The sequence below is a fragment of the Dryas octopetala genome, chromosome 1 (assembly GCF_963921425.1).
Source record: "Dryas octopetala chromosome 1, drDryOcto1.1, whole genome shotgun sequence".
NCBI lineage: Eukaryota > Viridiplantae > Streptophyta > Magnoliopsida > Rosales > Rosaceae > Dryas > Dryas octopetala.
The window spans coordinates 14,296,835-14,320,733 of record NC_141366.1 but is presented as its reverse complement, the minus strand read 5'-3'; the positions used below and the strand labels follow the sequence as shown (position 1 = coordinate 14,320,733).

Sequence of the window (23,899 nt, the reverse complement as noted above, 5' to 3'; positions counted from 1 at the left end):
GATGCAGATTTTAGGTTGCAAATGCAGCTTTCGAGTGTTTTGCAAGAATCATTGAGAGAATTACCAAGCACTCGGTAGAATTTTTGAGCAGACTGAATTGTGGGTTAAATTTCTTTCTTATTTTAAATTTTTATTTAAAACACCCAAAAAATGGATTAAGCACTCTAGACAAGAATTATTACAAATTAATCGTGCTTTAATTAATGAAAGCATAATCAAGTCTCAAATTAATTGTTGATGGTGGGCCATCGATCTTTTGTTGAAGGACAATAATTATTATTTAGGGAAACGAGAGAGAGAGAGAGTTGAAGTTACATATCATAAATAACATTAATTTCTCCTGAGAAATATATTTAATTATAAAAAAAAGACTAATTAGAACTAGTCCAAAAGTCTTATGTGACCAAATAAGTGACTTGTTCAACGCAATTTAGTGGAAAGATAAGTGCACCCCAAGAAAAATGTAGCAAATCAATCTAATCTCGCAGACTCACACCACAAAGGTCAAACTCTCTCTCTCTTTCATTCAGTGGCTGCAGCCAAATTTTTCTCCAACCCCCTACATCAAGATTCCATGGCCTAAATATATTTTATAATTTATACTACTTCTCAGAATTAACTAAGTTCCTTTGTTCAATACTATATATACCTATTCTCATCAACACTTCTATTCTTGAATTGCCCAACAGTTACTACCCACCCCCACTTATATATATAATCCAATCCTAGCTTCTATTCTCATCTTATTATTGATTCAAACAGATATGGAGGACTCCATGAACTCTTTGATCAGAAAAACGATTTCTTCTAATTCAAGAACCACAGCTGATAATGATCATGATGAGTCCCCTGAGGAGAGCAGTTGGACTATGTACTTGGAAGATTTCTTGATAAACAATCATCCTGCTGATGGTCATGAACACAGTAATTCTGCTTTCTCCTCAGGTTATTATGATAATCAAAGCCATTCAATAATCTCTGATGCTGCTTCTTTGGCCACCAACAAATTGAGTAATACTAATAATGAAGATGTTTTAGGGTTTGGCAACATGGATAGAATTAGTGGCAAAAGATCGAGTATCAGTAAAAGAAAAACCAAAGCTTTGTTTGATGATGCTTTGGAGGATACAGCTAGTTCTCCTGTAAATAGTCCCAAGGTGAGGATATATCCTTAATTTTGTTTTTATTTCCATTTTGTTGTGATTTCATGTTACAAGTCAAATAATCTTCATTTTCCTGTTTTCTTTTCAATAGCTTTGTAATCAAAGGCAACCGTCAGATATGAAACCAGAACTTCAGAAAGATGTTATAGAGATGATAACTCTGGTAAAACAGCAATTACCATTATTCTCTCTTCATGGGTTTTTTTTTTTATTATTGCATTAATATATTGTCTTTTTATTATTCTGGTTTAATTTTGTGGTGAACAATATTGAGTTATATATATATTATATATTTACATGATGGGTGTCCCTTTAAGTAATTTTTCTTGGTATGCTATGTACATATATAGGAGAAAGGAAGTACTTCTGGGCATGTAGATGAGAGGAGTGATGAATTGGGCTTTAATGGGATGGAAAGTGACTGCACAGAACTGAAGAAAAGAGGACTTTGCTTAGTTCCATTTTCTATGGTATCAAACTATTTTGGATGATTTTATGTAATTGTCATCATCCATCCATATACCAGTACCATATATGCACTCAATATATAGACCCGGCCCTCTCTCTCTCTCTCTCTCTCTCTCTCTCTCTCTCTCTCAATCAATCAATCAATCAATGCACCCGGCCATAACCGAATATATATCATATATGCTAAGATGACATATATATGTACACAGTGCACTCCTATGCATCATTATTTTCAGTAAAAAGAGAACAAAAACCAGTTGTTCATCATGTGTAACTGTGTATACCTTGGAGACAATATATATTTGTCATAAAGCATATTGCATTAATGCGTAGATCGATAAAGAATATATGTAACAAACTAGTTGAAATTATCATGAGGTAAGACTAATTACTATATATTGTGATTAACAGTTGAGCTGAATGAAAGATTAAATGTATACTAAATAAATCATTAAAATCAATCTGTTGATCGAGGAGATAAAATTAAGTATGCTTCCAAATTTATCATGATTTTCCTTTCCTTATTTACTTCCCTAGTTATAATGCTAGATATATATATATATATATTAATGATTTTTTACCACACCTCTCATGACATGGTATATTCTCAAACTATGAATATGAATTATACATTCAATAAATTAATTAATATAATTCTACCTAATCAACAGTATTTATATACTTAATTCACATTTTGATAATATATAGAACTTTTTTCAGTAAATATAAGTAATTGATCGATATAATTCATATAAGTTATATGCATTTGGTCCCACTGTGAATAAAATTGTAATTCAAACAAAATTTCACTTAATCAATAATTCTAATTCATAACATAACATATCATTATTGTTTGACCAAAAAATTGTTTTTCGTATATGTAGCAAAACAAACGCGGATGAGTTAGTGTCTACTGTACAGATTCCACAATACCCCAAAAAATGTCTCGTAGACATCAAGTAAATGAAAACGTTTTCACTTAAAGAAAATTTTATAATACAAATTCGTATATCATACAAACACTTAAGGCCCGTTTGGTATCCTACTCAAATTTTCTTTTTTCAAAAATTAAAATTTTATTTTTAAATGTGAGTTTTCAAAATCAATTTTTAAAATTTGAAAACATGTTTGATATGAAATTTGAAAACAATTTTTAAATTTAAAAAATGATGACAGCTAAGAAAAAATGAAGTGTAAAAACAAAAAAATTGAGAAAAACGATATTTTATCATTTTTAAAAAGAGGCATGTTTTTTAATTTTTTTCTAAAAATCGTTTTTGAAAATGGTCTACCAAAAACGTTTTCTTGACTAAAACTTATTTTTTTGTTTTTGAAAACAAAAAATAATTTTTGAATAGAATATCAAACAGGCCTTAAATTTCAACTCCTAAATCCGCATATTCGCTTATTAATAGTTGAATTTATATTGTGAATCATCATTGCATTGTTCACGTATAAATTCATACCATAGACGAACTCTTCACTTAACACTTCAGCAATTAATATTCGTACAAAAAAGTAGGGGCTCCAGCTACATTCTGCATTTAATGTAGCTTTTCTTCTATGGTTTGGCCAAAGTGCTGCATCTTCTGTTGGTAGTTGCTACCTCGCCAGCTAGCTCGCTATCGATCACATTTCCGACCTAATTTTCTAATTTAACAAGAAAGTAATTGAAAATATTTCTTTTTCTGAATTTAAAATGGCTTTTTGTCAACGAATAACAAATAGAAAATTGATGTTACATATAATGTTTCTTTTGCTTTTCATTCATTAAAAGAACAAAGTCATCGCACATGAGCTCGATCCATATAAGGGGTTGACATTCCCTACCTACCACCACAACTATCAAGTACTACTGTATTTCAATTCACAATTTTTCCACCATAATTAATTAAGGTCAAGAGTAGCAATTAAGATTAACTTTCAGCCTCGTGTAAGCTTTTTGCAACACAAGGTAAAATCCATGCAATGTCCTTTTTCCTTTCACGACACCTTTCATTTACCTCAAAAGCCTGTGTATATATTTTTTCATCGATCGTAAAAAAATTACTGTATATGCGTACTATTTTTTACAAATTAAGGTGTTACAAAGTCTTGTTTGTACCCAACAACAGCAGTTTTTCAAGTTACATATCAAGTTGAGGAGACTTTGTGAGTGTGTGTAGTTAACCATTTGAGGCCTGCAGATATTTATATAAATTTATGGGGAGAGTTAGTGGCCGGAGCTACTACCATTTAAAAGTCTGAGTGTAAAGGGAGATTCTCATTTGACACAAGAAAAATTAATGAAGATATATGTAATCTCATAGCGACTTTCAATTGATATATATATATATATATATATATATACAAACACAACCTAGCTAGCTAGTCAACTTAATTAGGTATATAATATTTGATATATAGGATGTCCCATTTAAAATGGGGCAACTAGTTAACACAATTATTTTAAGGAGGGTCTCTATGGCCCTATTCCTAATGGAATCCACAGCCCCACCATGAGACAGTAGTACTAAAGGCTTAAAGGCTTAAAGCTAACACCATGCATGCATGATCATATTCTCTCTCAAGTCTCAACGAATGTCAACCAAAAACAGGATATCATTAATTAACTTAATTGGTTGGGAAATTGCTTGGTAGCCCTTTAATAAGATTAATGCGTACATGCCCCATTGCCCCCCCATGCTTTCAATTACTAGGTTGGTAGCTAACAATGCTCCCCACAAACTTGAGAGTAGGTCCATAAAGGCATAAACCATAATTTGTCAGTGTCAATTGGGACATGCACTCAGCACATGCTAATCAAGCTAAGAAAACATGCATTTTCATATTAGGCCCATATATACTTTTTAGCTATATATGTATGCTTGCAGCATGCACCAGCTATGCACCCTAGCTCGATGATATTGATCTAGTGCCTATCAGGAAAAAGTAATCAGATATATATACATCTAATTAAGACACCTGGAATGTTCCTTAATTGATAATTCACACGCACAGGTCGATACTTTCCTGGCAGAGAGGCAGAGCTAGATAGTAATGAGAGATTATTAATATTAATTGCTGGCCCTTAAGGCATGCATTTTGCAAAGTTGAAGCAAAAAGTGAGATCCTTTTCTTTACTATTATTGTTATGTGGTTTTGGGCCTTTTGGCTTTTTGCTTATGAATTATAGTAAGCAATCAAAAACAAGCAAAATACCCACACCACTTGTTCTTGTTTTCTGTAAAATTAATTAGGTTTGCAATTTTCCAAAAAAAAATAATAATAATAACAACTTTGCGCATCCGGGGAATCGAACCCCGGTCAGTACCGTGGGAGGGTACTATGATACCACTACACCAGATGCGCTTGTTGGTTCTCAAGTGGTGTAATATATTATATATACAAATATATCAACTCCTATTCCCACAACAAAAAACTTAGGACGTGAAAATTATTTACAATTCTCATGAGAGCACATAACAATTGGTACATGTCATTGTGTGCATAGTTTCTTTTTCTCTTCGAAAATTAATATTTGGCTTCTTTTACATGTACTCGTTCCTCCTTATAAGTCAATCACCATCAAGTTAGCATTATTTTCTTGTTTAACAACCAATTGCATCCTTATAAGTTATACGTCAAGGCATATCAACTTATAATTGGCTTGTAAAAAATAATGGCCCAAACATTATTATTTTTCTTTGTTTTACTTCTGCTACCAAATAAATTTTAGATCCATTGAGTTTATGTACCAAATTATAATGTTTTTTCATTTCAACTATTAAAACATTTATGTCATTACACTTTAGGTACTAAATTTCAGTTTATGTACCAACTTTAAAAAATATGGTTATATCGAACTGTGACTGTCTAACAGTCATAACTTTTTTATTGATTTGTTGTTTTTTCAATATTTATAAGGCTTAAACTTTAATATTAGTCTTTGCGTTATAGGACTTCATCTCCCAAACCTAAATCAAAAGTATGAAACCCTTAAAAATTTGAATTTTTTATAAATTTTAAATAGTCACAACTGTGACTGTTCGACATTTACAACTGTAATTGTTCGACAGTCACAACTGTATAACAAACTGATTTGTGACTTAATTCAAATGTTTTACTTTAGGTTAGTACCTAAACTAAAAAAAAATTAGTGTCTTGCTGCTTTATTAAAAAATTATTGATATTTGATATTTAATCCTAATTTTCTAATAAATTTTTCCTTTTATTTTTCTATGCCAACTTATGTCACTTTGATAATGTCAAAAGAAATTCCAGTACCTAAAACACTTTTCATATTTTTGGCAAAAATGGATTTTAAAAAAAAATTATAAAAATGATTAAAAAGAGAAGAAGAAGGAAACGCATCCGGCTTCCATCCTAGAAATACCCTTCATACTAAGGGCCAGTTTGGTATTGCTGTGTGAAAAAACAGCTGTGAAGTAAAGTCAGCTATAAAGTAAAGCAGCTGAGTGTTTGGTAAAGTATGTTTTCAAAAGTGATGTGAGTGCAAAAAACAGTATCAAAGTGTTTGGTAAATGTTAATGTAAAAGTGAAGTGACTGTGTATAATTACTAAAATAAACATGATGCTAAAAATGTCTTTCACTTATTTGTTTTGTAAAAATAAAATGTGTTTTACTTGTTTTTTAAATTGTTGGCTACAAATTTTTATTAGCATTAATTTTTCTAAGAACAACATTATTAAATAACTATGTTTATTATTTTTTTAGGTATATTATAATTTTAATCGTGCAAATAAAATATCATAATTAATTATCAAAATATAAAATATAACTAACAATGAACATATTTTTAAATTTAAAATAAACAAATTTAAAATATAGAAATCAATGAGGATATTATGGGTAAAATAAAATATTCATTGTTGCTGTGATTCACTGCAGCTTTCAAAAGCACCTAGAAACCTGCTTTCTGTTTTTGTTGTGGGGAATTGAGAATTGTGGGAAAAAGCAGTTTTTAATTTTTTTACCAAACACCAAAACTGCTGTAGGTGATTGAGAATTGTCATTCACAGCAGCTTTTGGGTCTTCCACCGCAATCCCAAACGGGGCCTAAAAAGTATATTGAGCATAATAACCGATTCATATGGGAAATCCAAATGCTCCTTTGGCCTTTTTCCAAATTAATCATGACTTTTTAGATTAAAAAATAATGAGAGAAACTGAGGGAAGGAATCTTCACCAAAAAAATTGTGACGATATATCCAAATTCCCTATCCATTTTGAATATTATTATGTTATTATCATTTATTCAATTTGAAATTTCTGATATGCAAGATATTCAGCACCTTTTGAATCCCTAAAATGTTCAGGTTACAGGTTTATTTATTCTCAGGAAGCTTCTCTTGCAACTCAGGTATCACTTCAAAAATATCACCTACAAGTCCATAGTCAGCAACCTGTGATGCATATGAAAGAGTTCATTAGAATGGAAAATATCAACAGCAGGTAAAGCCATTCAATATGTAATCTTTCCGCAAACAGGGGCGGAGCTAGAATTTATAATTTGGGAGTGCCAAAGTTTAAAAACTCAAAGTGAGGGGGGGGGGCACTACTAGCTTAATCACAAAATTTATGGGTAATATAACATAATATGTGTCATATATTAGAGGGAGTTAGGAAAAGAGTGGGGGGCCATGGCCACTTCAGGCCTAGCTGTGGCTCCGCCCCCTGTCCGCAAATGCTTGCACCTAAGAAAACTACACACAACGCAGGTTTTGCAAAGTGTAAAAGCCTTAAACCTTATTGCATAGTTTGGTTGGTTCGCATTTTGAGAATATTTTCTCTGTTTTTCTTTTGGCAGCTGAGGAAGCAAAATTTCTTTCTTTAACTTTTGGCTTTTTGAGCAAGGACTGAAATGTGAGGACTTTAAGAATGGTGCATCATAACCTTCAGATCTAGAAGGCCAGTGTAGTAATTACTAACCTTGACGATTTGAGAGAGAGAGAGAGTTCAAGCCATCACCTGAAATATGGGCGCATCTACATCTTTGTTCACAGCAACAATGACCTTAGAATCTCTCATGCCTGCTATGTGTTGAATGGCTCCTGAAACACCAAAAGCCATGTACAACTCTGGGGCAACTATCTTTCCAGTTTGGCCAACCTAACAGACAAACCAATCAAATTATAAGACCAGGGGAAGAAAAGAAAGAATATCAGAACATAAGAATAATTATAACATGCACAAGAGATGTGAACCATCATAAACCTTTATCAAAGGCATTTCTGATCCTCAAGATAGTGCAAGTGGTTAAGATTGATGAAAACAATTTATATATTTAAGCATAAGGAATGATTACGGTGAATAATTTCAAAAGATGGAACATTCAATTTCAGAAGATCTCCTGCCTGTGGAAGAAGTTAAGAAATTTTGAGAAGAGAAAGAAGTTAAGCAATCAAAATATGAAAGAAAAACAAGTATATATATTGCTTTACTATTGCTTTGACTCGAAAAAATACTCCAAAAGAAGCATATGGACTGCAAACTTTTCCTTCTCTCTTTTTTTTGACTTCTAGGAGAGGGGGTTTAAAATTTCTGAATTGAGACTTGACAAGCTTTCTAGCTGGGATAAGCAGCTTGAAGCATTTTTCTCCTTTCTGTGTTGCAAAATGTCAACTAGTAGCAGATGACTTTTAGCAGTTTCAGGATCATGAAGAATAAACAACAAATTAAATGAAACGTCAAGGATCCCATGCCATTGCATATTTAGAAGTCAATACATTCTTCAAAATTGGAAAGAACCATTATAAAAATTACCTGCAGGTCATTAGGAACATATCCTGCATCAACAGCAGCACGGGTAGCTCCAACTAAGCAAAAGAGAAGAAAGAAATGTCAGACTTTTCTTATCCATATTGCAACAACAGCATATGCCTATAAGTTCAGAATTCTTCTAACTTATGAATATAATATCTACAACAACTCAACTAGATATCATACACATGAGAAAGCATGAGACGTCATCAAAAAACACACACACACACACAAAGCAACAACAATAAGAATAATACAGGTGCAGGGAAAAAAAGTTGGAGTTCTGAACACCAAAATTACAATGAAATTACCAGCTGCACCAAGTTTCTCTGCTAGTTTTTCAATCATTTTAAAGTTTTCAGCACTTTTCAATGCGCGTCCCCCAGTAACCACAACACGAGCATTCCCAAGATCAGGGCGTTCTGTATCCTGTAATGTGTGCTTTACATATCGAGATTTACCAACGGAGTCTGCAAATGAGATTTAAAATCATGTTAAGTGATGGCCTAGGTTTTAATTGCAATTAGGTAGCAAATTTATCAGCCAGATGCATCTGACATACAAGAATCACTCAAGACATTGTTAATCCTGTAGCATCACAATTATCCAGAGTAAATAAATTCGCAGATAGACAAAGACAAAGTCACATACACTTCTTATTAATCAAATTAAATTTTAAGGTACATATTGGCTATTAAATACTTTAGGCATTAGAAAATGACAAACAGACCTTCACCAAAGGTGGAGAGATCAACCTGGGAGATAGGAGCTTCATATGATTTTGAATCAGCTGAGATGGGGAACACTGGAAAGGATGTTGATCTAATGGTCAATAAACAAGGGCCAGCACCAGTGTATCGAACAGTACAAAGTGCATTTCCAGCATATACTGGCCTGCCAAATGAAAATACCATCTTACTCTAGCCCAATGAAATCGACATTTACCTCGGATACAAAGTTGAGAGTCAACCAATATCATGCTTAAGAAGGAGCATGAAACTAACCCCTGTAGCACCTTGCTAAAGCCCAAAAGTGAAACACGATACCGAAGTTAAAATGTATGTCATGTTGTTATTGCTTCTGATATAGGTAAGTTGATGCTTTGTCAGGGAAATACGTGAGTTACTAACTATACGTGGTTGGATTTGATTAATTCAACCACTTTCTGTGCCAAAAATAAGGAGAATAAAGAGTACCTCAGTTTTAAAGTACAGTAAGCACATATGTAAAATTTGCCTACATTTATCTTTATTAAATTGGCATAATGTCTGTAAATAATGTTACCATCTCCCTTTACTGCATACAGCAGACTATGATGACTACAGCAAGATTTTGCTTTACTTTTTTATTTTGCTTTTCTTTTGTTTGGATGAATATATTACCTTTGTCACCCTGTAACTAATCTCTTTATAAGAATATATTGGATTTCATAGAAATTGGAATTGAATTGATCCATGAGGAATCACTTATCGAAATGCAAGAAACTTGGACAATGAGAATCCTCCAACATTTTTCTCATGTAAATCCTATTTTAGACAGCTGACAGTTGATTCATGACTCATTGCATCATATTTTCAATTACCTCAAAAGGTACAAGTACTTGCTTGGATAATTGTTGATGGAAAAGTTAATGCATGTGATGTTATTCAAAAGAAGAGGCATAATCTTAGCTTATTCCCCCCTGAATGCATTATGTATAGTCATCTTTTTCTCCATTGTCTGATGTAATGTTAATATTGTTTTCAATGGAGTGCCAGCCAACTGTGATGTACTGTTGTTTAGTTTATTCTAATAAAGCAACAATTTACCTATGAGGAGGAATGGTCACAATTCACAACACAACAAAATTACCTGACAAATAGACGAGGCTCAGAAATTTCAACCACATCCGTGATCGGAGAAACATCTAAAAGGGCAGCTGCCCGCGGCAGTATGTTCTTCCCAAACGAACCCGAAGCAGTGATTACATGCGAGTACCCACCTTTCTTCTGAACAAAATGGACTAGTTTAGCCCAAGGTTCTGCTAGAGGATGACCAAATTCATCAGAATCAGCCACAAGCACCTGTACAACAACAATTATCATTCAGTCATTCACCAACCATCAGAATAAGGTCCCACATCCCAATGGGTTACCAACCCATTTGGGAAATTAAGGAAAGCACACCAAAACAGCATTTGGGATACCTGAGAAACTGAAGGGTCGCATGAAGCCGCATGTGCAGCGGCTTCATGAAGGGAAGGACCAGACCCTGCCAATAGCAAAGATATAGAATTGTCCTTGCTTAAAGAGTTTGCAGCTTTTATTGAACTCACTGTTTGGGGTTTGATAGCACCATTTTCATGTTCAGCTAAGACCAATGTGCTTATCTATTCAATTATTTGCAAAAATAATTAGATAAAACTTCGGCATATAAACTGAAAATAATATTTGAATTGGGACTATCTTCAAAAAACAAACATGAAATGCAATAATCTGATTGAAATTATTTCTCTGAAAGTTGATTGTTTGTAGTGAATGAAAGTGAACTTACGGTTCTAGAATTGGAGGTTAGACTTCGAGCCAAAGTTGGTGAAGTAAAGGAAGGAGTAATTCGTTTCCTCAAAGCTCTGAGGGCTGCTCCACTTGCCATCTCTCTCTCTCTCTCTCACTCCTCTCTGTGGCTTTGGGGATGATGATGACGATGAAGACGACGACGGAGGTTGATTAACGCAGGAGGAGAGATTGCCTAATACCCACTGTCAAAATTCAATGGCGTGGCACGTGACTACTTATCTGTAAGGGAGTAGGCCAAATTTCACTTTTTAGTTCCTATAGTTTATGTTAGATTTCATTTTGGACCGTATAGTTTTAAGGATACTACTTGGGTCACCCTTGGGTACTCCAAGGTCACCCCTCCCCTCAAAATGATAATTTTGGTAATGCTGGCGCATGATCTGACTCGTTCACTTTTTAGATCATCTATTATAGATCATTTCTACAAAAACTCAATTCAATCGAAAATCGTTTGATTATATAACTGTTGTTGATTAAATAGAAAAAATCAACGGTTTGGTCAAAAAATCACTCTTTAATTGAAAACCATCAATTTTTTTTACTTAATTGACAACAGTTATATAACCAAACGATTTCTGATTGATTTGATTTTTTGCAGAAATGATCTATAATAGGTGATCTAAAAAGTGAACGGTTCTGATCATGGACCGACATTATCGAAATTGTTATTTTAGGGGGAGGGGTGACCCAAATATTTTCCTAGTTTTAATTGCTGTTATTTTAGTTGAGGGCTGCTATTTGCACACCTTTTTTTTTCTTTTTGCACACCCCTATAATTTAATTTGTGAATTTACCTAATTAATACAAAAGGAAAATACATTAAAGGACAACCCTTATACACCTATCAACTTAGAAAAAAAAAAAAAACACACATACACACATACACACATACCACCTCTACCCGACCCACAGCTTCCTGCCTACCCCTCCCTCACCGAACCACCTCCATCCCTCCCTCTGTTTCACTGGACCCGCCCAATCCTTACCCCCTCACCGGACCACTTCCCTCCCTCCCCATCCATCTCTCTCCTCCCCGCATGCAGCACCACCCTTATCTCTCTCTCTCTCATCCCCGGCATGCACCACGACCCTCCTCCCTCTCTCTCTTTCCCGCAGGCAGCACCACCCTCATCCCTCTCTCTCTCCTCCTCACATGCAGCACCACGTCCCTCCCTCCCCCTGTTTCAACCGACCCACCCACCCAGCCCCTCACTTGACCACCTTATTCCCTCCCACACCCTCCCCGCACCACCCTTCTCTCTCTTTCTCTCCCCTGCAGCACCACATCCTCATCACAGGCCATTCGACACTGGTCCACTGAAACGATTAGTTTCGTTCGACAGACAGCCACCGAACAACTAGGAAACGTTCGGCGGATGACTGCCGAACTGAAACTAACCGTTTCGGCTGACCAGTGCTGAAGGCCTATGACAGGGAGGTGGTGCTGCGGGGGAGGAGAGAGAGGGAGGAGGGTGGTGCGGGAGGGAAGGAGGTGGTGGGGTGAGGGGCTGGGTCGGTTGAAACAGGGGGAGAGAGGGAGGTGGTGCTGCATGTAGGGAGGAGAGAGAGGGATGAGGATAGTGCTGCCTGCGGGGAGGAGAGAGAGGGAGGAGGGTGATGCTGCATGCTGGGGAGGAGAGAGAGGGAGGATGGTGGTGTTGCATGCCGGGGAAGAAAGAGAGGGAGGGGGAGGGAGAGAGGTGGTCCGGTGAGGAGGGATAAGGTGTTTTTATTTTTTTGGTCTGGGGTTGTCCGGTGAGGAAGGAGGAGGGAGCTGGGTGGGTTGGTAAAGGGGTGTGTTTTTTTTTTTTTTTTTTTTTTTTGAGTTGATGAGGTGTGTTAGATGATGAGTTTTGGTGAGAAATTTTGTGAAAATGGATAAAATGAGGATATTATGGTAATTGGGAGGGGTGTGTGTATGAGAAAATTTAATTATGGAAGGGGTATGAGGGTGTGAAATGAGAAAAAGTGGGAAAAAGGTGTGCAAATAGCAGACCTCTTTTAGTTTTGTAGTTTATAAATTGTTACAATTCAAAAACATATTAGCATTTTTGTTCATCAAATCGTCAAATTTATTGTGTTTTTAGTCATATATTTTGCATGTTATTAGCGATTTAATGATCAATTTAACGAATGAATAGACAAAAATGCTAACATATTCTTGAATAACAACGATTTATAAATTACATTATCAAAATTAGAACAATTAAAACTTTAAGGACTAAAGTAAAACCTTACCCAAACTAAGGACTAAAATAAAATTTAACTAAAGTAACATGTTGCATGACAAATTATTAAAGTAGCTTTGATTCCTTTTTTTTTTTTTAATAAGATATTAGAAGTTTAGAACATGAGAAAAACTACTCGGTGATGAAAGTGGATAAGTTTGAAACTTACTAAATTTCAAATGGGAAAATGGACGACACTATATTGTCTATTTCTTTTTTCTTTTTTCTACCACAATGGGGGGTTGAAAGTGGTGATCAATGAGAAAAACAATTTCTTTATTTTTTTGTCTTAGCAAACAAAACAAAAAATCCTTGTTTTTTTTCTAGCACATGTAACACATTATACAATATTGTGAAAATGCTAATTTAGGGGTGAGCGTGGGGTGAATTAGGATGGCTTGGTGCCCAAATCGCCGGCCGAATCGAGGTGGCGGTTTGCCGATCTTCCAAACCGTAACCGACCAGTTATTTGGTCAGTTTTTCAGTGCATATCTTGGTCGGGTGTAGGGATGGCAACGGGGCGGGTCGGGGCCGGGGGTGCCTCCCCCATCCCCCGCCCCCGAAACTATTTGAATCCCCGAACCCGCCCCAAATCCCCGATTATGTAAACGGGGATTCCCCGTCCCCGACCCCGCCGGGGAATGGCTTCCCCGAACCCGCCCCGAATCCCCGCCTCAATGTCCACTTTTTTTTCTCCCCTGATTCAATTCAAACCTGCTAGCAGTAATATAATATTTACAGATTCAATTCAAACCTGCTAGCAGTAATATAATATTTACAGATTCAATTCAAACCCATATTTACATTTTCCTCATATTTACATAGTTAAGCAGTATGATACAAACCTGCTAGCAGTAAATCAGTAATTATTAATACAAACCTGATGAATATATTAATACAAACCTGCTAGTATCAAATTATCAATAGATTCAATTCAAACTTGCTTAACATAATACATATCAAACTTGCAGAGTTGCAGACCTGTTATTAATGTTTCAATGCATCAAACTCACAAATTAATGTTCTAATAGTCCATAAATGGATAAAACTAAATACATGATACATCCATCAATTGATAAGAAAACACATCTATGGCATCAAGCTTCAAACATGGTTTAGATATCTCCTTTATGGCATCAGTACATCACTCATATATGGTTGGAGTATGCTTGATTCTCCAAGATCATAAAATGTGTTGCAAACCTGCACCAAGAGAGATATGATTGTAAATTTGTAATCACTTGCTGGCTCAGTTGTAATCACATAGATATATAGGGTTCTTAATCTGCTTTTCAGTTGTACAAGAATAATTAATTTGCTTGCTTTATCCTATTGTGATAGGATCCTATTTTCCTCATTTTCAGCACCATGGCCGGAGCCGCTGGTCATTTCTGTAGAGTCCATCTATAAAAAATAAAAAGCAAGAAATGATACACTTTTATATAAGTTGCTGCCTATACAAGTTAAAAGCAAGTATAGATATTTGGACTGCCAGTATAGATAATAAACACATTCTTACACGCACACACACACACACATTCATATATCAGATATATTGGTACAAATTTAGAGAGGGAAGAGTTAACAAATCTTTCATCTCTCTTTAGGATAAAAAACAGGCACCAACCAAAATACTAATTAGCCAAGGACAGAAATTTAATTGGGAATAAGCCTCCACAAGCATAATTCACAACAAAAGCTGCAGTACAGATTAAAAGCCATCAAACTAAAATAACCAACTAAATCTCAACCCCATCAAAAGCTGCAGTACAGATGGTTGCGCACGGCAACCTTTCAATTCTAAAATCTGTTAAATCGAAGGGAATTAAAAGCAACACTCATTCTTGACCAATTCAGAAAGCATCAACAAACAAAAACAAAAGTTTAACAATTTTGGAAAAAAAAAATATATATATATATATAATTGTAGCAGGAAAACCAAAATGCCTGGTTAAATTACTGTGAAAAGGTCTATGAAAATCAGAAAGAAATTTATAGCTTTCATTAGTAATTATGTTCTTGCTCAAACCCAACTGAGCCATAAAATGAATTTGATACCAGGAAACAAAATCCACATAAATTGTAACACTGGAAACTCTTTCAACTTGTCCTTCTCTCAGGTATTTGGCAAGCCAACACAGAAAGAAGCAAGAAAAGTAAGCAGCAACATAATAAAAAATAATAATAATAAAAACAAGAACAACCCAGAACAAGTAAAAGCCATCAAACTAAAATAACCAACTAAATCTCAACCCCATCAAAAGCTGCAGTACAGATGGTTGCGCACGGCAACCTTTCAATTCTAAAATCTGTTAAATCGAAGGGAATTAAAAGCAACACTCGTTCTTGACCAATTCAGAAAGCATCAACAAACAAAAACCAAATACATACCAGAGTCCAGACAGAGGGGAGTAAGCGAGACAGAGATGGTGGTGACTGGTGAGAGGGCGAGACAGAGATGGTGGCGAGAGGGCGAGACAGAGAGGCGACTGGCGAGACTCGAGAGTGCGAGACAGAGGGGCGAGATGGTGGCGAAAGGGCGGCACGACTGCGCGAGAGAGACCGAGTGACTGAGAGATCGAGAGAGACCGAGTGACTGCGCGAGAGTCAGAGTCTCAGAGATGGTGGCGAGAGGGCGAGACAGAGAGGCGACTGGCGAGAGGGCGAGAGAGAGACCGAGTGAGTCGAGTGACTGAGAATCTGAGATAGTTAGAGAATAGAGACTGAGTCTGAGAGATCGAGATTAGACTTTAGGGTTTGGACCAGTGCAACTGTTTGGTGTATTGGGGTTTCAGGTTTGGCTTTGGGGTTTTGAATTTGGGGTTTTAAAACATATATATAAATATATAATTTAACAAACATACATTAATATATGGTATATACCCTAGACATATATATTTGTTAATTTACTTAACATATATATGTTTTTTCATTTATATAAAGCTTAAGGTTTAGGTTATTAATTTTATTATCTAAATTGTGTATAAATATATAAATTGGAAGAATAAGTTTAGGGTATAGGGTATAGGGTATAGGGTTATTAATTTTATTATCTAAATTGTGTATAAATATATAAATTGGAATAATAAGTTTAGGGTATAGGGTTAGGGTATATATAGGGTTTAGGGTTTTATTATCTAAATTGTGTATAAATATATAAATTGGGTTTAGGGTTTAGGGTTTGGGGTTAGGGTATAGGGTATAGGGTTTAGGGTTTAGGGTATAGGATATAGGGTATAGGGTTTAGGGTTAGGGTATAGGGTTTAGGGTATAGGGTATAGGGTATAGGGTTTAGGGTTTAGGGTTTAGGGTTTAGGGTTTGGGGTTAGGGTATAGGGTATAGGGTTTAGGGTATAGGGTATAGGGTATAGGGTTAGGGTATATATAGGGTTTAGGGTTTTATTATCTAAATTGTGTATAAATATATAAATTGGGTTTAGGGTTTAGGGTTTGGGGTTAGGGTATAGGGTATAGGGTTTAGGGTATAGGGTATAGGGTATAGGGTTAGGGACTTAGGGTATATATAGGGTTTAGGGTTTTATTATCTAAATTGTGTATAAATATATAAATTGGGTTTAGGGTTTAGGGTTTGGGGTTAGGGTATAGGGTATAGGGTTTAGGGTATAGGGTTTAGGGTTTGGGGTTAGGGTATAGGGTATAGGGTTTGGGGTTAGGGTATAGGGTATAGGGTTTGGGGTTAGGGTTTGAGGTTAGGGTATAGGGTATAGGGTTTAGGGTATAGGGTTTAGGGTTTAGGGTTTAGGGTTTAGGGTTTTATTATCTAAAGTGTGTATAAATATATAAATTGGGATAGTGTACTCATAAGAAGTTGGTGGTCTGATGGTAAGGAGCTGAAGGAAGGAGTTTGAGGTGCCAAGTTCGATTCCCAGCATAGCACTTATCACGTTTAAATTTTGGTTATATATATATTTAGTGTAAACGGGGCGGGTTCGGGGTCGGGGGACCTAAAACCATCCCCGCCCCGCCCCCGACTCGGGGCCCCGCCTAAATCCCCGAACCCGAACCCGGCCCCATTTATTCCCCCCATTAGGGTTTTAATCGGATCGGGTCCCCGCGGGGATTCAGCCCCGCGGGGATTTTTGCCATCCCTAGTCGGGTGGCAAGTCGGAACAATCGTCTATCGGTTTGGCGAGATGGTGGTGCCGAGATGTGATGCACTGAACGCAGCGCCTCGCCTGCGATTTGATAATCACTATAGAGTCGTGGTGAGAGAGAAAAAAATCATAGACTGAGAGAGAGAATATCAAATCAAAGAATGATATGGTGATCAGTGGAGGAGGAAGACAACGCTTGTCTGCAAAAATTGATTTGGGGGAGGGTGTTTCATTTTACTAATTAGATTATGATAAAACAAACTTAGGATAAAGGTTTATTAGATAAGGATAAGATTAGTTTTCACTTATCCTACTAAAGAAAAGATTTGGATGCATAAAAAATAATAATATAATATATATTATATGTATAGATTAATAGATGGGCTGGTCGGGTTTGTATTGGACAAGTAATAGCCAAACTTGCAACCGACCCATTTATTGTCGGGCCAGACGGGTTGGGTTAGTCAATTTTTGTGTGGTGATGTGGACCCGGGCCAACCTGACCTAGATCAATCGGGTCGGCTAGTTGATGGCTTGATGCCCATACCTAAATGCTATGTATGTCGAGAATACAAAGTTAAAAAAAAAATAGTTGAATTAAATAACATTGTCTAAACGAAATACTAACCATTTTGAAATGGTGTGTACTGATTTACAACATGAAATTGAGATGTTTTGCACACTATGGGAATGGGATACCCATAAAATTAATTAGTAAGTCTCAATCTTATACATGGGTAGCCTTGAGGCTAGGCGAAGCAGCCAGCATGTAAACGACACAGGCCCTGAAATGTTAAATTCTCCCAAATTTATTGATTCCTTAATTACTATGTAAGTCTCAATTAATTTACATAAAGAGTGTTGCTATTTGCACTTTTTTTTTTTTCTTTCTATTTGCACACCTTTTTTTTTCTTTTTGCACACTCCAAAAGTTTAATTTGTAAAATAACCAAAAACACCCAAAATAAAATTACCCAAAACCTCATCCCTTTATCTTTCATTCCTTCTTTCCTGTCACAGCACCCCACCCCCCGGTGAGGAACCACTGCCGACCACCCTAGCCCCGCTCCGACCCTCCTCTCTCTCTCTCTCTCTCTCTCTCTCCTTCCCTCTTACCCGCGAACCACCCCACCCCCATCCTTCCTCTCCTCTTTCTCTCTCCCCAAAACCCAACCCCAGCCCCTCACTCTCTCTCTACAACTCTGAGCCCCTCCTCTTACCGCACCACCTCCCTCAGTCCCTCTGCACCCTTCCCCTTCTGCCATCCCCCTCCCCTCCCCCTGCCGCACCACTTCCCCATGCCGCACTACCTCCCTCTGCAACACTCCCCTTCTGCCTCTGCACCCCTCCCCTTGCCGCACCACCTCCCCCCTGCACCCCTGCACCTCCCTCCGCACCACCTCCCTCTGCACCCCTTCTCTTGCCGCACCACCTCCCTCTGCACCCCTGAACATAAATTATATATATGCAGGTGGTTCGGCGAAACAGCGCTGAAACCGGTGGTTTCATTCGGTAGGTAACCGCCGAATAGAATAAGATTGTTCGGCGGGTACCTACCAAACGAAACCATCGGTTTCGGCACTGGTCTGCCAAACCACTTGCAATTTTTTATTTTTTTTTGGTTTTCTTCTTCGGCGAGCTGGGTAGGTTGGGTGGTCGACGTGGTCTTGGCAGCTTTGCATGCATGTGTGCAAGTTGGGTGGGGGGAGGAGCGAGGGAGGGGGTGGGCTGTGGGGGTGCGGCAGGGGGAAGGGAGGGGGATGGTAGAGGGAAGAAGAGAAATGGAAGGAGAAAAAGGAAAGGAGAGGGGGAGAGAAAGAAGGGAAGGGTTGAACCGCTGGCGACCTTGCTGGCGGTGGGGGTGGCTGAGGGAGGTGTCGGGGTGGGGTGTGTGTTGTTTGGGTTTTGGGAGGGGTGTGTATAAGTTGAGATATTTTGGTAATTGGGAGGGGTGTGTATATGAGAAATGTGAATTGTGGGAGAAGTGTGGGAGTGTGAAGTGAGAAAAAGTGAGGAAAGGGTGTGCAAAAAAAAATTTAGGGGTGTGCAAATAGCAGCTCTCTACATAAATAATCAAGTATCTTATTTTTTTGGTTTGCCTCGAGCCTCCAAAATATCAGGGGTCATCTTAGACAACTTCATCATTTGCTTGTATTATTCAACCTTTTATAATCAGCAATTGAGATCTTGAGATTGGTCCAATGAAGTTGTTAACACTTACTCCCTATAATGGCAATTATGAATAGAGTTTAATGGAAAGTTCATTTCAAGCCGAGGAATTAACAAATAGCTTTAGTTTCAATTATGAGAATAATTTATCTGTCTTTGTTATAGAGACATGTGTTATTTCAATTAAAAAAAAGAGAAAGAGAAAAAGAAAGAAAAAAAGAAAAAGAGAATAAGAGAAATAGAGAAAGAGATAATAGAGGGATACCACATGTCCCTGTGTCACGAGACATGTAAGTCCTCTCTTCAATTATATATAGGTAATTCTCTTTAAAACAAAGTAAAAGTTGGGCATTTGAAAATCTCTCGAGTAGAACTATAAGAATGAAATTAGATGGACTATTTATTTTAGAAAGGAGTATAACTGGAAATTAAAGAAATGATGGTCATAAAATTGAAATATGCTAGTCAGAGACTCAGAATAGAATTTCTCTTTATTTATGTGTGAAATAAAAATAGTCTACTGTGTTACCTAAATAAGCGCAAGAAAAAGTAATTTAAAAAAAAAAAAACCTTTTTTATTCTCATTATACGTTAAGGTTTTAACTACATTCATCAAGATCAAGTGGGTCCCGCACTAGCACTGAGATCCACTCCCGCACGCAGACGACTAGACAAGAGTGATAGTGTTCATCCGTAGTAAAGTAAGCTGTACCGTCGCACAGGGGATCTGAAAAAAAATACACGCAAATTCAGAGCAGAAAGTGAAGCAAAGCGAAAGGCTCAGCAGCTCTTCCATTTCGGCAATTTGATTGATTGGGTTTAGAGCTCTCTCTATCTACTCTCAAATTCATCGCAACCATGATTTCCACCGGCAAGATCAAGTCCGTCGATTTTTACAGGTCAGATCTCTAGCATTTCCTTCAGCTCTCTGTGTATGTAATCTAAATCTGGTCTTGGAAAGTTCGGTTTCGTTGTGTGAAGGGTTTTGGTGTATTTGGGTTGTGATGGCTTGGATGCATGAATGAAATTGAAGTAAATGTTGGCAATGATTGATTGTTAATCTGATATTAGTGTGGAAAAGATTGATGATTTGCGGCTGACAATTAGTATTGGGTGATGGTTTTGATAGCTAATGTAGGAATGAGTGATTTGCTTTGGTTTTAGGTGGTTTATGGAGGGAGTTATAGTAGTGTTTGATTGATTGATATAATGAACATTGGAAAATATAATGAAATGTGGAGAGAGTATGAGGTAGAAAGAATTGAAATTTGGATATTGTCCATCGTTTTTTGGGAATGAACATTTCTATGGAATTCCCAGTTCTTTATTTATTTATTTGTGTCAGCTGAAAATGGTAAGATCTTAAATTCAAAATGAAAATGGTTGAAAGGAGCAAATCCACTGTTAGAGTCATAGTGCATTAGAATAAAAACTTCAAATTCCATGGGCTACGAATTGGATAGATTTTCTTCATGCATCTTAAGCAACTAAATTTATATACAGAAGATCACATTGCATCTCTTCTCAAAGTTTCCTGTGGATAGAAGGACACAAAAAAATACATATGTAAATGAACTTGTGATGAAATTTAGTATGCAATATTTCACGTACATGATATTTTGTAAATGTATATTTATGCTACAAATGCTTTTCTTATGTACAGGAAAATTCCAAGAGATTTGACAGAAGCATCATTATCAGGTGCAGGATTATCTATAGTAGCAGCTCTCGCCATGATGTTTTTATTTGGAATGGTAAGTAGCTCATTTTTCTGTAGTTGGTTACCTTTTCGTTTTTAAATATTCAAATTCAACAAAATGAACATTGAGTAGTGGCCCTTTTTCTAAATTGAATAATTGATGTTTGTTTTGGTTCTGCATGGATGCTTGGCATTTTTCTATTTCTATTTTCTATTGGGATTTCCATCTGTTTTCTCTTCTTTTGCCATTTTCGTTTCTTTCCTTATTTATTTTTATTAAATATTTTCAGACTTTTTCTTCATTCTTGTGGTTAACATACATCATCATATCTATTTTCTTTTTCCTTTTTCAGTAATCTGTTTTGGCACTTCATTATTTAATTTAGTAATAATAACATTTCTCTCTGTCCTGATAGAATGCATGGTGCTCATTTTGCAGGAACTGAATAATTATTTGACCTTCAGCACCTCTACTTCTGTTATTGTTGACAAGAGTTCTGATGGGGACTTCTTACGCATTGAATTTAATATTAGGTAAAGTTTCATATTATATGTGCATATATGAACAAATAACTGAAATCCTTCATTTTGTTAAAATTTGGTTCAAAGTTAGCTTTTTCTACCAAGGTTTTGAAAGTACATTAGTTCCTATTTATGAACACGCGGTTTAGTATTTTGGGTAGGGCTTATTGGATTCTAGTTTTTGATGTGATACTACCAAGCCATATGTAACAAAATGGTTACTTGTAGTATACATTAAGTGACATCAATATCATGGTTGAGAGTGGTAGAATTTTGAAGTGTGGACAAGTGATGCCTGGTTCCCTGTCAATTCTTTAATTAGGTTCAAATGATTCATAAGGTGCACTACATGGGAATTCAAAGGCAATGTCTTACTTGGCTCAAAAGAGACAATTAGATTATGCATGCATTAGGTTATCAGGGTACCTCACCTATGCATAGGACATTTGGATACTTCACTTTTCTGATCCAAGTTTTACTCAAAGGAAACACTTGGCCTTTTACTTCTGATTCGTTTATGCAGTATAAACTTACATAACCTAGCCCCCCTCTCTCTCTCTCTCTCGTTTCCTGGGCTGCTTGACTAATTTTACCTCAATTTTTCATGTAGTTTTCCAGCACTTTCATGTGAATTTGCATCACTTGACGTGAGTGATATTTTGGGAACAGTAAGTATCTCTCTCATTTTGTTTCACTAGGTTACCTTTTCTTTGCTATATTTATCTGTTTGCTCCCTACTGCTAATGATTGTTTGTTAGTCATATATCCTTGATGTGATATCCATCTGGCCTGAATTTGTGCCCTCTTATTTTCAGAACAGATTGAATATAACAAAAACAATTCGCAAGTTCTCTATAAGTCCAGATTTAAGACCCACTGGCTCTGAATTCCGCTCAGGACCCATTTTACATAACATTAAGCACGGGGATGAAGATGAATATTCTGGTGATGGTTCTGTTTCACTAACTGCTCAAAATTTTGAAACATTTACTCACCTGTAAGTGGGCCAACTTTTAGCTCCAAACCTTTGAACCTCTGATGTGGAGACTTTAATCATTATGTTGCAAAGTGATACCCTTCCTAATTTTACTTTAAACACTTCTTTTGCAGGCATCCAATTTTGGTTGTTAATTTTTATGCTCCTTGGTGCTACTGGAGCAATCGCCTGGTAAATTATTTAGCTCCATATATTGCTCAAATTTCTTATATTGAAAGTGTTTAGCTACCCTATCAATCAATTTCTGACTTATGGACTATCAGTGTGTTGATAAGTGATTTGGCAGAGAATTCACCAATGGCTGACTTAAAGCTAAAACTCTTATATATATATATATATATAATTTTTCATAATAAAATGTGGTTCTATAGATTACTCCTTTATCTAATGTATCCGTCATGATGCACATGTATTGGGAATGCAAAACTCTTCCTCATTCGGCAATTTCTTTTTTATTTGATTTCTCTGGCAGCTTTTTGGTTCATCTTCAATGCAGCAAATATGAAATCAAAAGATGGGCTTTTTATTCTATCATCCTCTTTGCTTTTTGTTTCAATAATCATTATAGTGCATCAGCAATTATTGCATACAAAGATTTATGGCATATAAAGCCTTAAATCAGAGAACCACATTTTAGTTAAAATCTGAATGTTTGGATAGGAGAAAAACTCTCTCTATATATATGTTACATGGTTATTGTATAATGGAGAATTTAGAATCCCTTCTTGTGGCAGGAAATTAAAGGTTTAACTCATGTATTCCATATCATTGATGGGAAAACTAGTTGTCTTGCAGTTTTCATAGGCAAATAATAGCTCAGTTTTTTTTTTACTTTTTAAAAACTTTTAAGTCGCTTCTTTTCAAAAAAATCTTTAAAGCTGTAATATTTATTTTTATTTATTTGATTTCTTACGCACTTAGTGTAGTGAAAAACACCTTTCAGCCTTGTCTTAGATGTATTCTAGAGTTAGAATAATTAGCAAACAAACACACAATATATAGCAGCAAAAGTAAACACAAAGAACACCAAGATTTGTTCTCGAGATTCGGCGAACTTTGCCTACGTCCCCGTGTGATCCGTAGAGAATCACAGCTTCACTATATTTAGAATTGGATTACAAGAACTTGTTGAAACCCTAACCCTAGCCTCCTAGTGTTGCCGCACCCTCTCTCTCTAGTCTCACACTGTTTTTCTAAGTATTTTCAGTATTCTAACCCTT

At 36.2% G+C, this 23,899-nt stretch overlaps 3 protein-coding genes, 1 long non-coding RNA gene and 1 other non-coding gene across 8 annotated transcripts in view; 2 read left to right on the top strand and 3 right to left on the bottom strand.

The window, feature by feature from the left end:
* Positions 1 to 488: 488 nt before the first annotated feature.
* Positions 489 to 1,755, top strand: LOC147298235 (vascular-related unknown protein 3-like). 2 transcript variants are annotated; one of them, XM_086229403.1, is made up of 4 exons: positions 489 to 945; positions 1,039 to 1,157; positions 1,255 to 1,326; positions 1,514 to 1,755. In XM_086229403.1, exons 1-4 carry the CDS (start codon positions 765 to 767, stop codon positions 1,652 to 1,654), a joined length of 513 nt encoding a protein of 170 aa, XP_086085529.1. In that variant the 5' UTR covers positions 489 to 764; the 3' UTR covers positions 1,655 to 1,755. The 2 variants fall into 2 exon arrangements, with proteins under 2 accessions (XP_086085529.1, XP_086085528.1); XM_086229402.1 differs by having other exon boundaries at positions 489 to 1,157.
* Positions 1,756 to 4,911: 3,156 nt separating this feature from the next.
* TRNAG-CCC (transfer RNA glycine (anticodon CCC)) lies at positions 4,912 to 4,982 on the bottom strand. Its single transcript has one exon. It is a non-coding gene; the product is annotated as a tRNA-Gly (tRNA).
* Positions 4,983 to 6,723: 1,741 nt separating this feature from the next.
* On the bottom strand, positions 6,724 to 11,144 carry ETFALPHA (electron transfer flavoprotein alpha). 3 transcript variants are annotated; one of them, XM_086253954.1, is made up of 9 exons: positions 10,927 to 11,144; positions 10,580 to 10,762; positions 10,246 to 10,457; positions 9,340 to 9,413; positions 9,125 to 9,199; positions 8,706 to 8,864; positions 8,398 to 8,450; positions 7,603 to 7,743; positions 6,724 to 7,037 (listed from the first exon to the last, which is right to left on the bottom strand). In XM_086253954.1, the coding sequence occupies exons 1-9, from the start codon at positions 11,023 to 11,025 to the stop codon at positions 6,960 to 6,962; spliced, it is 1,074 nt and encodes a 357-aa protein (XP_086110080.1). In that variant the 5' UTR covers positions 11,026 to 11,144; the 3' UTR covers positions 6,724 to 6,959. The 3 variants fall into 3 exon arrangements, with proteins under 3 accessions (XP_086110080.1, XP_086110089.1, XP_086110074.1); XM_086253963.1 differs by lacking the exon at positions 9,340 to 9,413 and having other exon boundaries at positions 7,564 to 7,743; positions 9,125 to 9,288; XM_086253948.1 differs by lacking the exon at positions 9,340 to 9,413 and having other exon boundaries at positions 9,125 to 9,288.
* Positions 11,145 to 14,193: 3,049 nt separating this feature from the next.
* Positions 14,194 to 16,387, bottom strand: LOC147298232 (uncharacterized). The gene is made up of 2 exons (XR_015119920.1): positions 15,569 to 16,387; positions 14,194 to 14,380 (listed from the first exon to the last, which is right to left on the bottom strand). It is a non-coding gene; the product is annotated as an uncharacterized LOC147298232 (long non-coding RNA).
* A 3,797-nt stretch (positions 16,388 to 20,184) lies between these two features.
* The window catches only part of LOC147298231 (protein disulfide-isomerase 5-4-like), an 8,569-nt gene continuing 4,854 nt past the window's right edge, over positions 20,185 to 23,899 (top strand). Inside the window, exons 1-6 of the mRNA XM_086241822.1 lie at positions 20,185 to 20,360; positions 21,125 to 21,215; positions 21,600 to 21,694; positions 22,293 to 22,350; positions 22,498 to 22,679; positions 22,793 to 22,850. Coding sequence (XP_086097948.1) covers positions 20,320 to 20,360; positions 21,125 to 21,215; positions 21,600 to 21,694; positions 22,293 to 22,350; positions 22,498 to 22,679; positions 22,793 to 22,850 — 525 coding nt within the window. The 5' untranslated portion in view covers positions 20,185 to 20,319. The remainder of the gene's footprint in view (positions 20,361 to 21,124; positions 21,216 to 21,599; positions 21,695 to 22,292; positions 22,351 to 22,497; positions 22,680 to 22,792; positions 22,851 to 23,899) is intronic.

Bases quoted from the DNA above. Each gene is read 5' to 3' on its own strand.
- LOC147298235 (XM_086229402.1), top strand. From the start codon at position 765: ATGGAGGACTCCATGAACTCTTTGATCAGAAAAACGATTTCTTCTAAT. The intron at 1,158-1,254 runs GTGAGGATATAT...TCTTTTCAATAG, and splicing joins CTCCTGTAAATAGTCCCAAG to CTTTGTAATCAAAGGCAACC. The intron at 1,327-1,513 runs GTAAAACAGCAA...GTACATATATAG, and splicing joins TTATAGAGATGATAACTCTG to GAGAAAGGAAGTACTTCTGG.
- ETFALPHA (XM_086253948.1), bottom strand. From the start codon at position 11,025: ATGGCAAGTGGAGCAGCCCTCAGAGCTTTGAGGAAACGAATTACTCCT. The intron at 8,451-8,705 runs GTAATTTCATTG...TCTTTTGCTTAG, and splicing joins AGAGAAACTTGGTGCAGCTG to TTGGAGCTACCCGTGCTGCT. The intron at 7,038-7,602 runs GTGATGGCTTGA...TATGCATCACAG, and splicing joins TAGATGCGCCCATATTTCAG to GTTGCTGACTATGGACTTGT.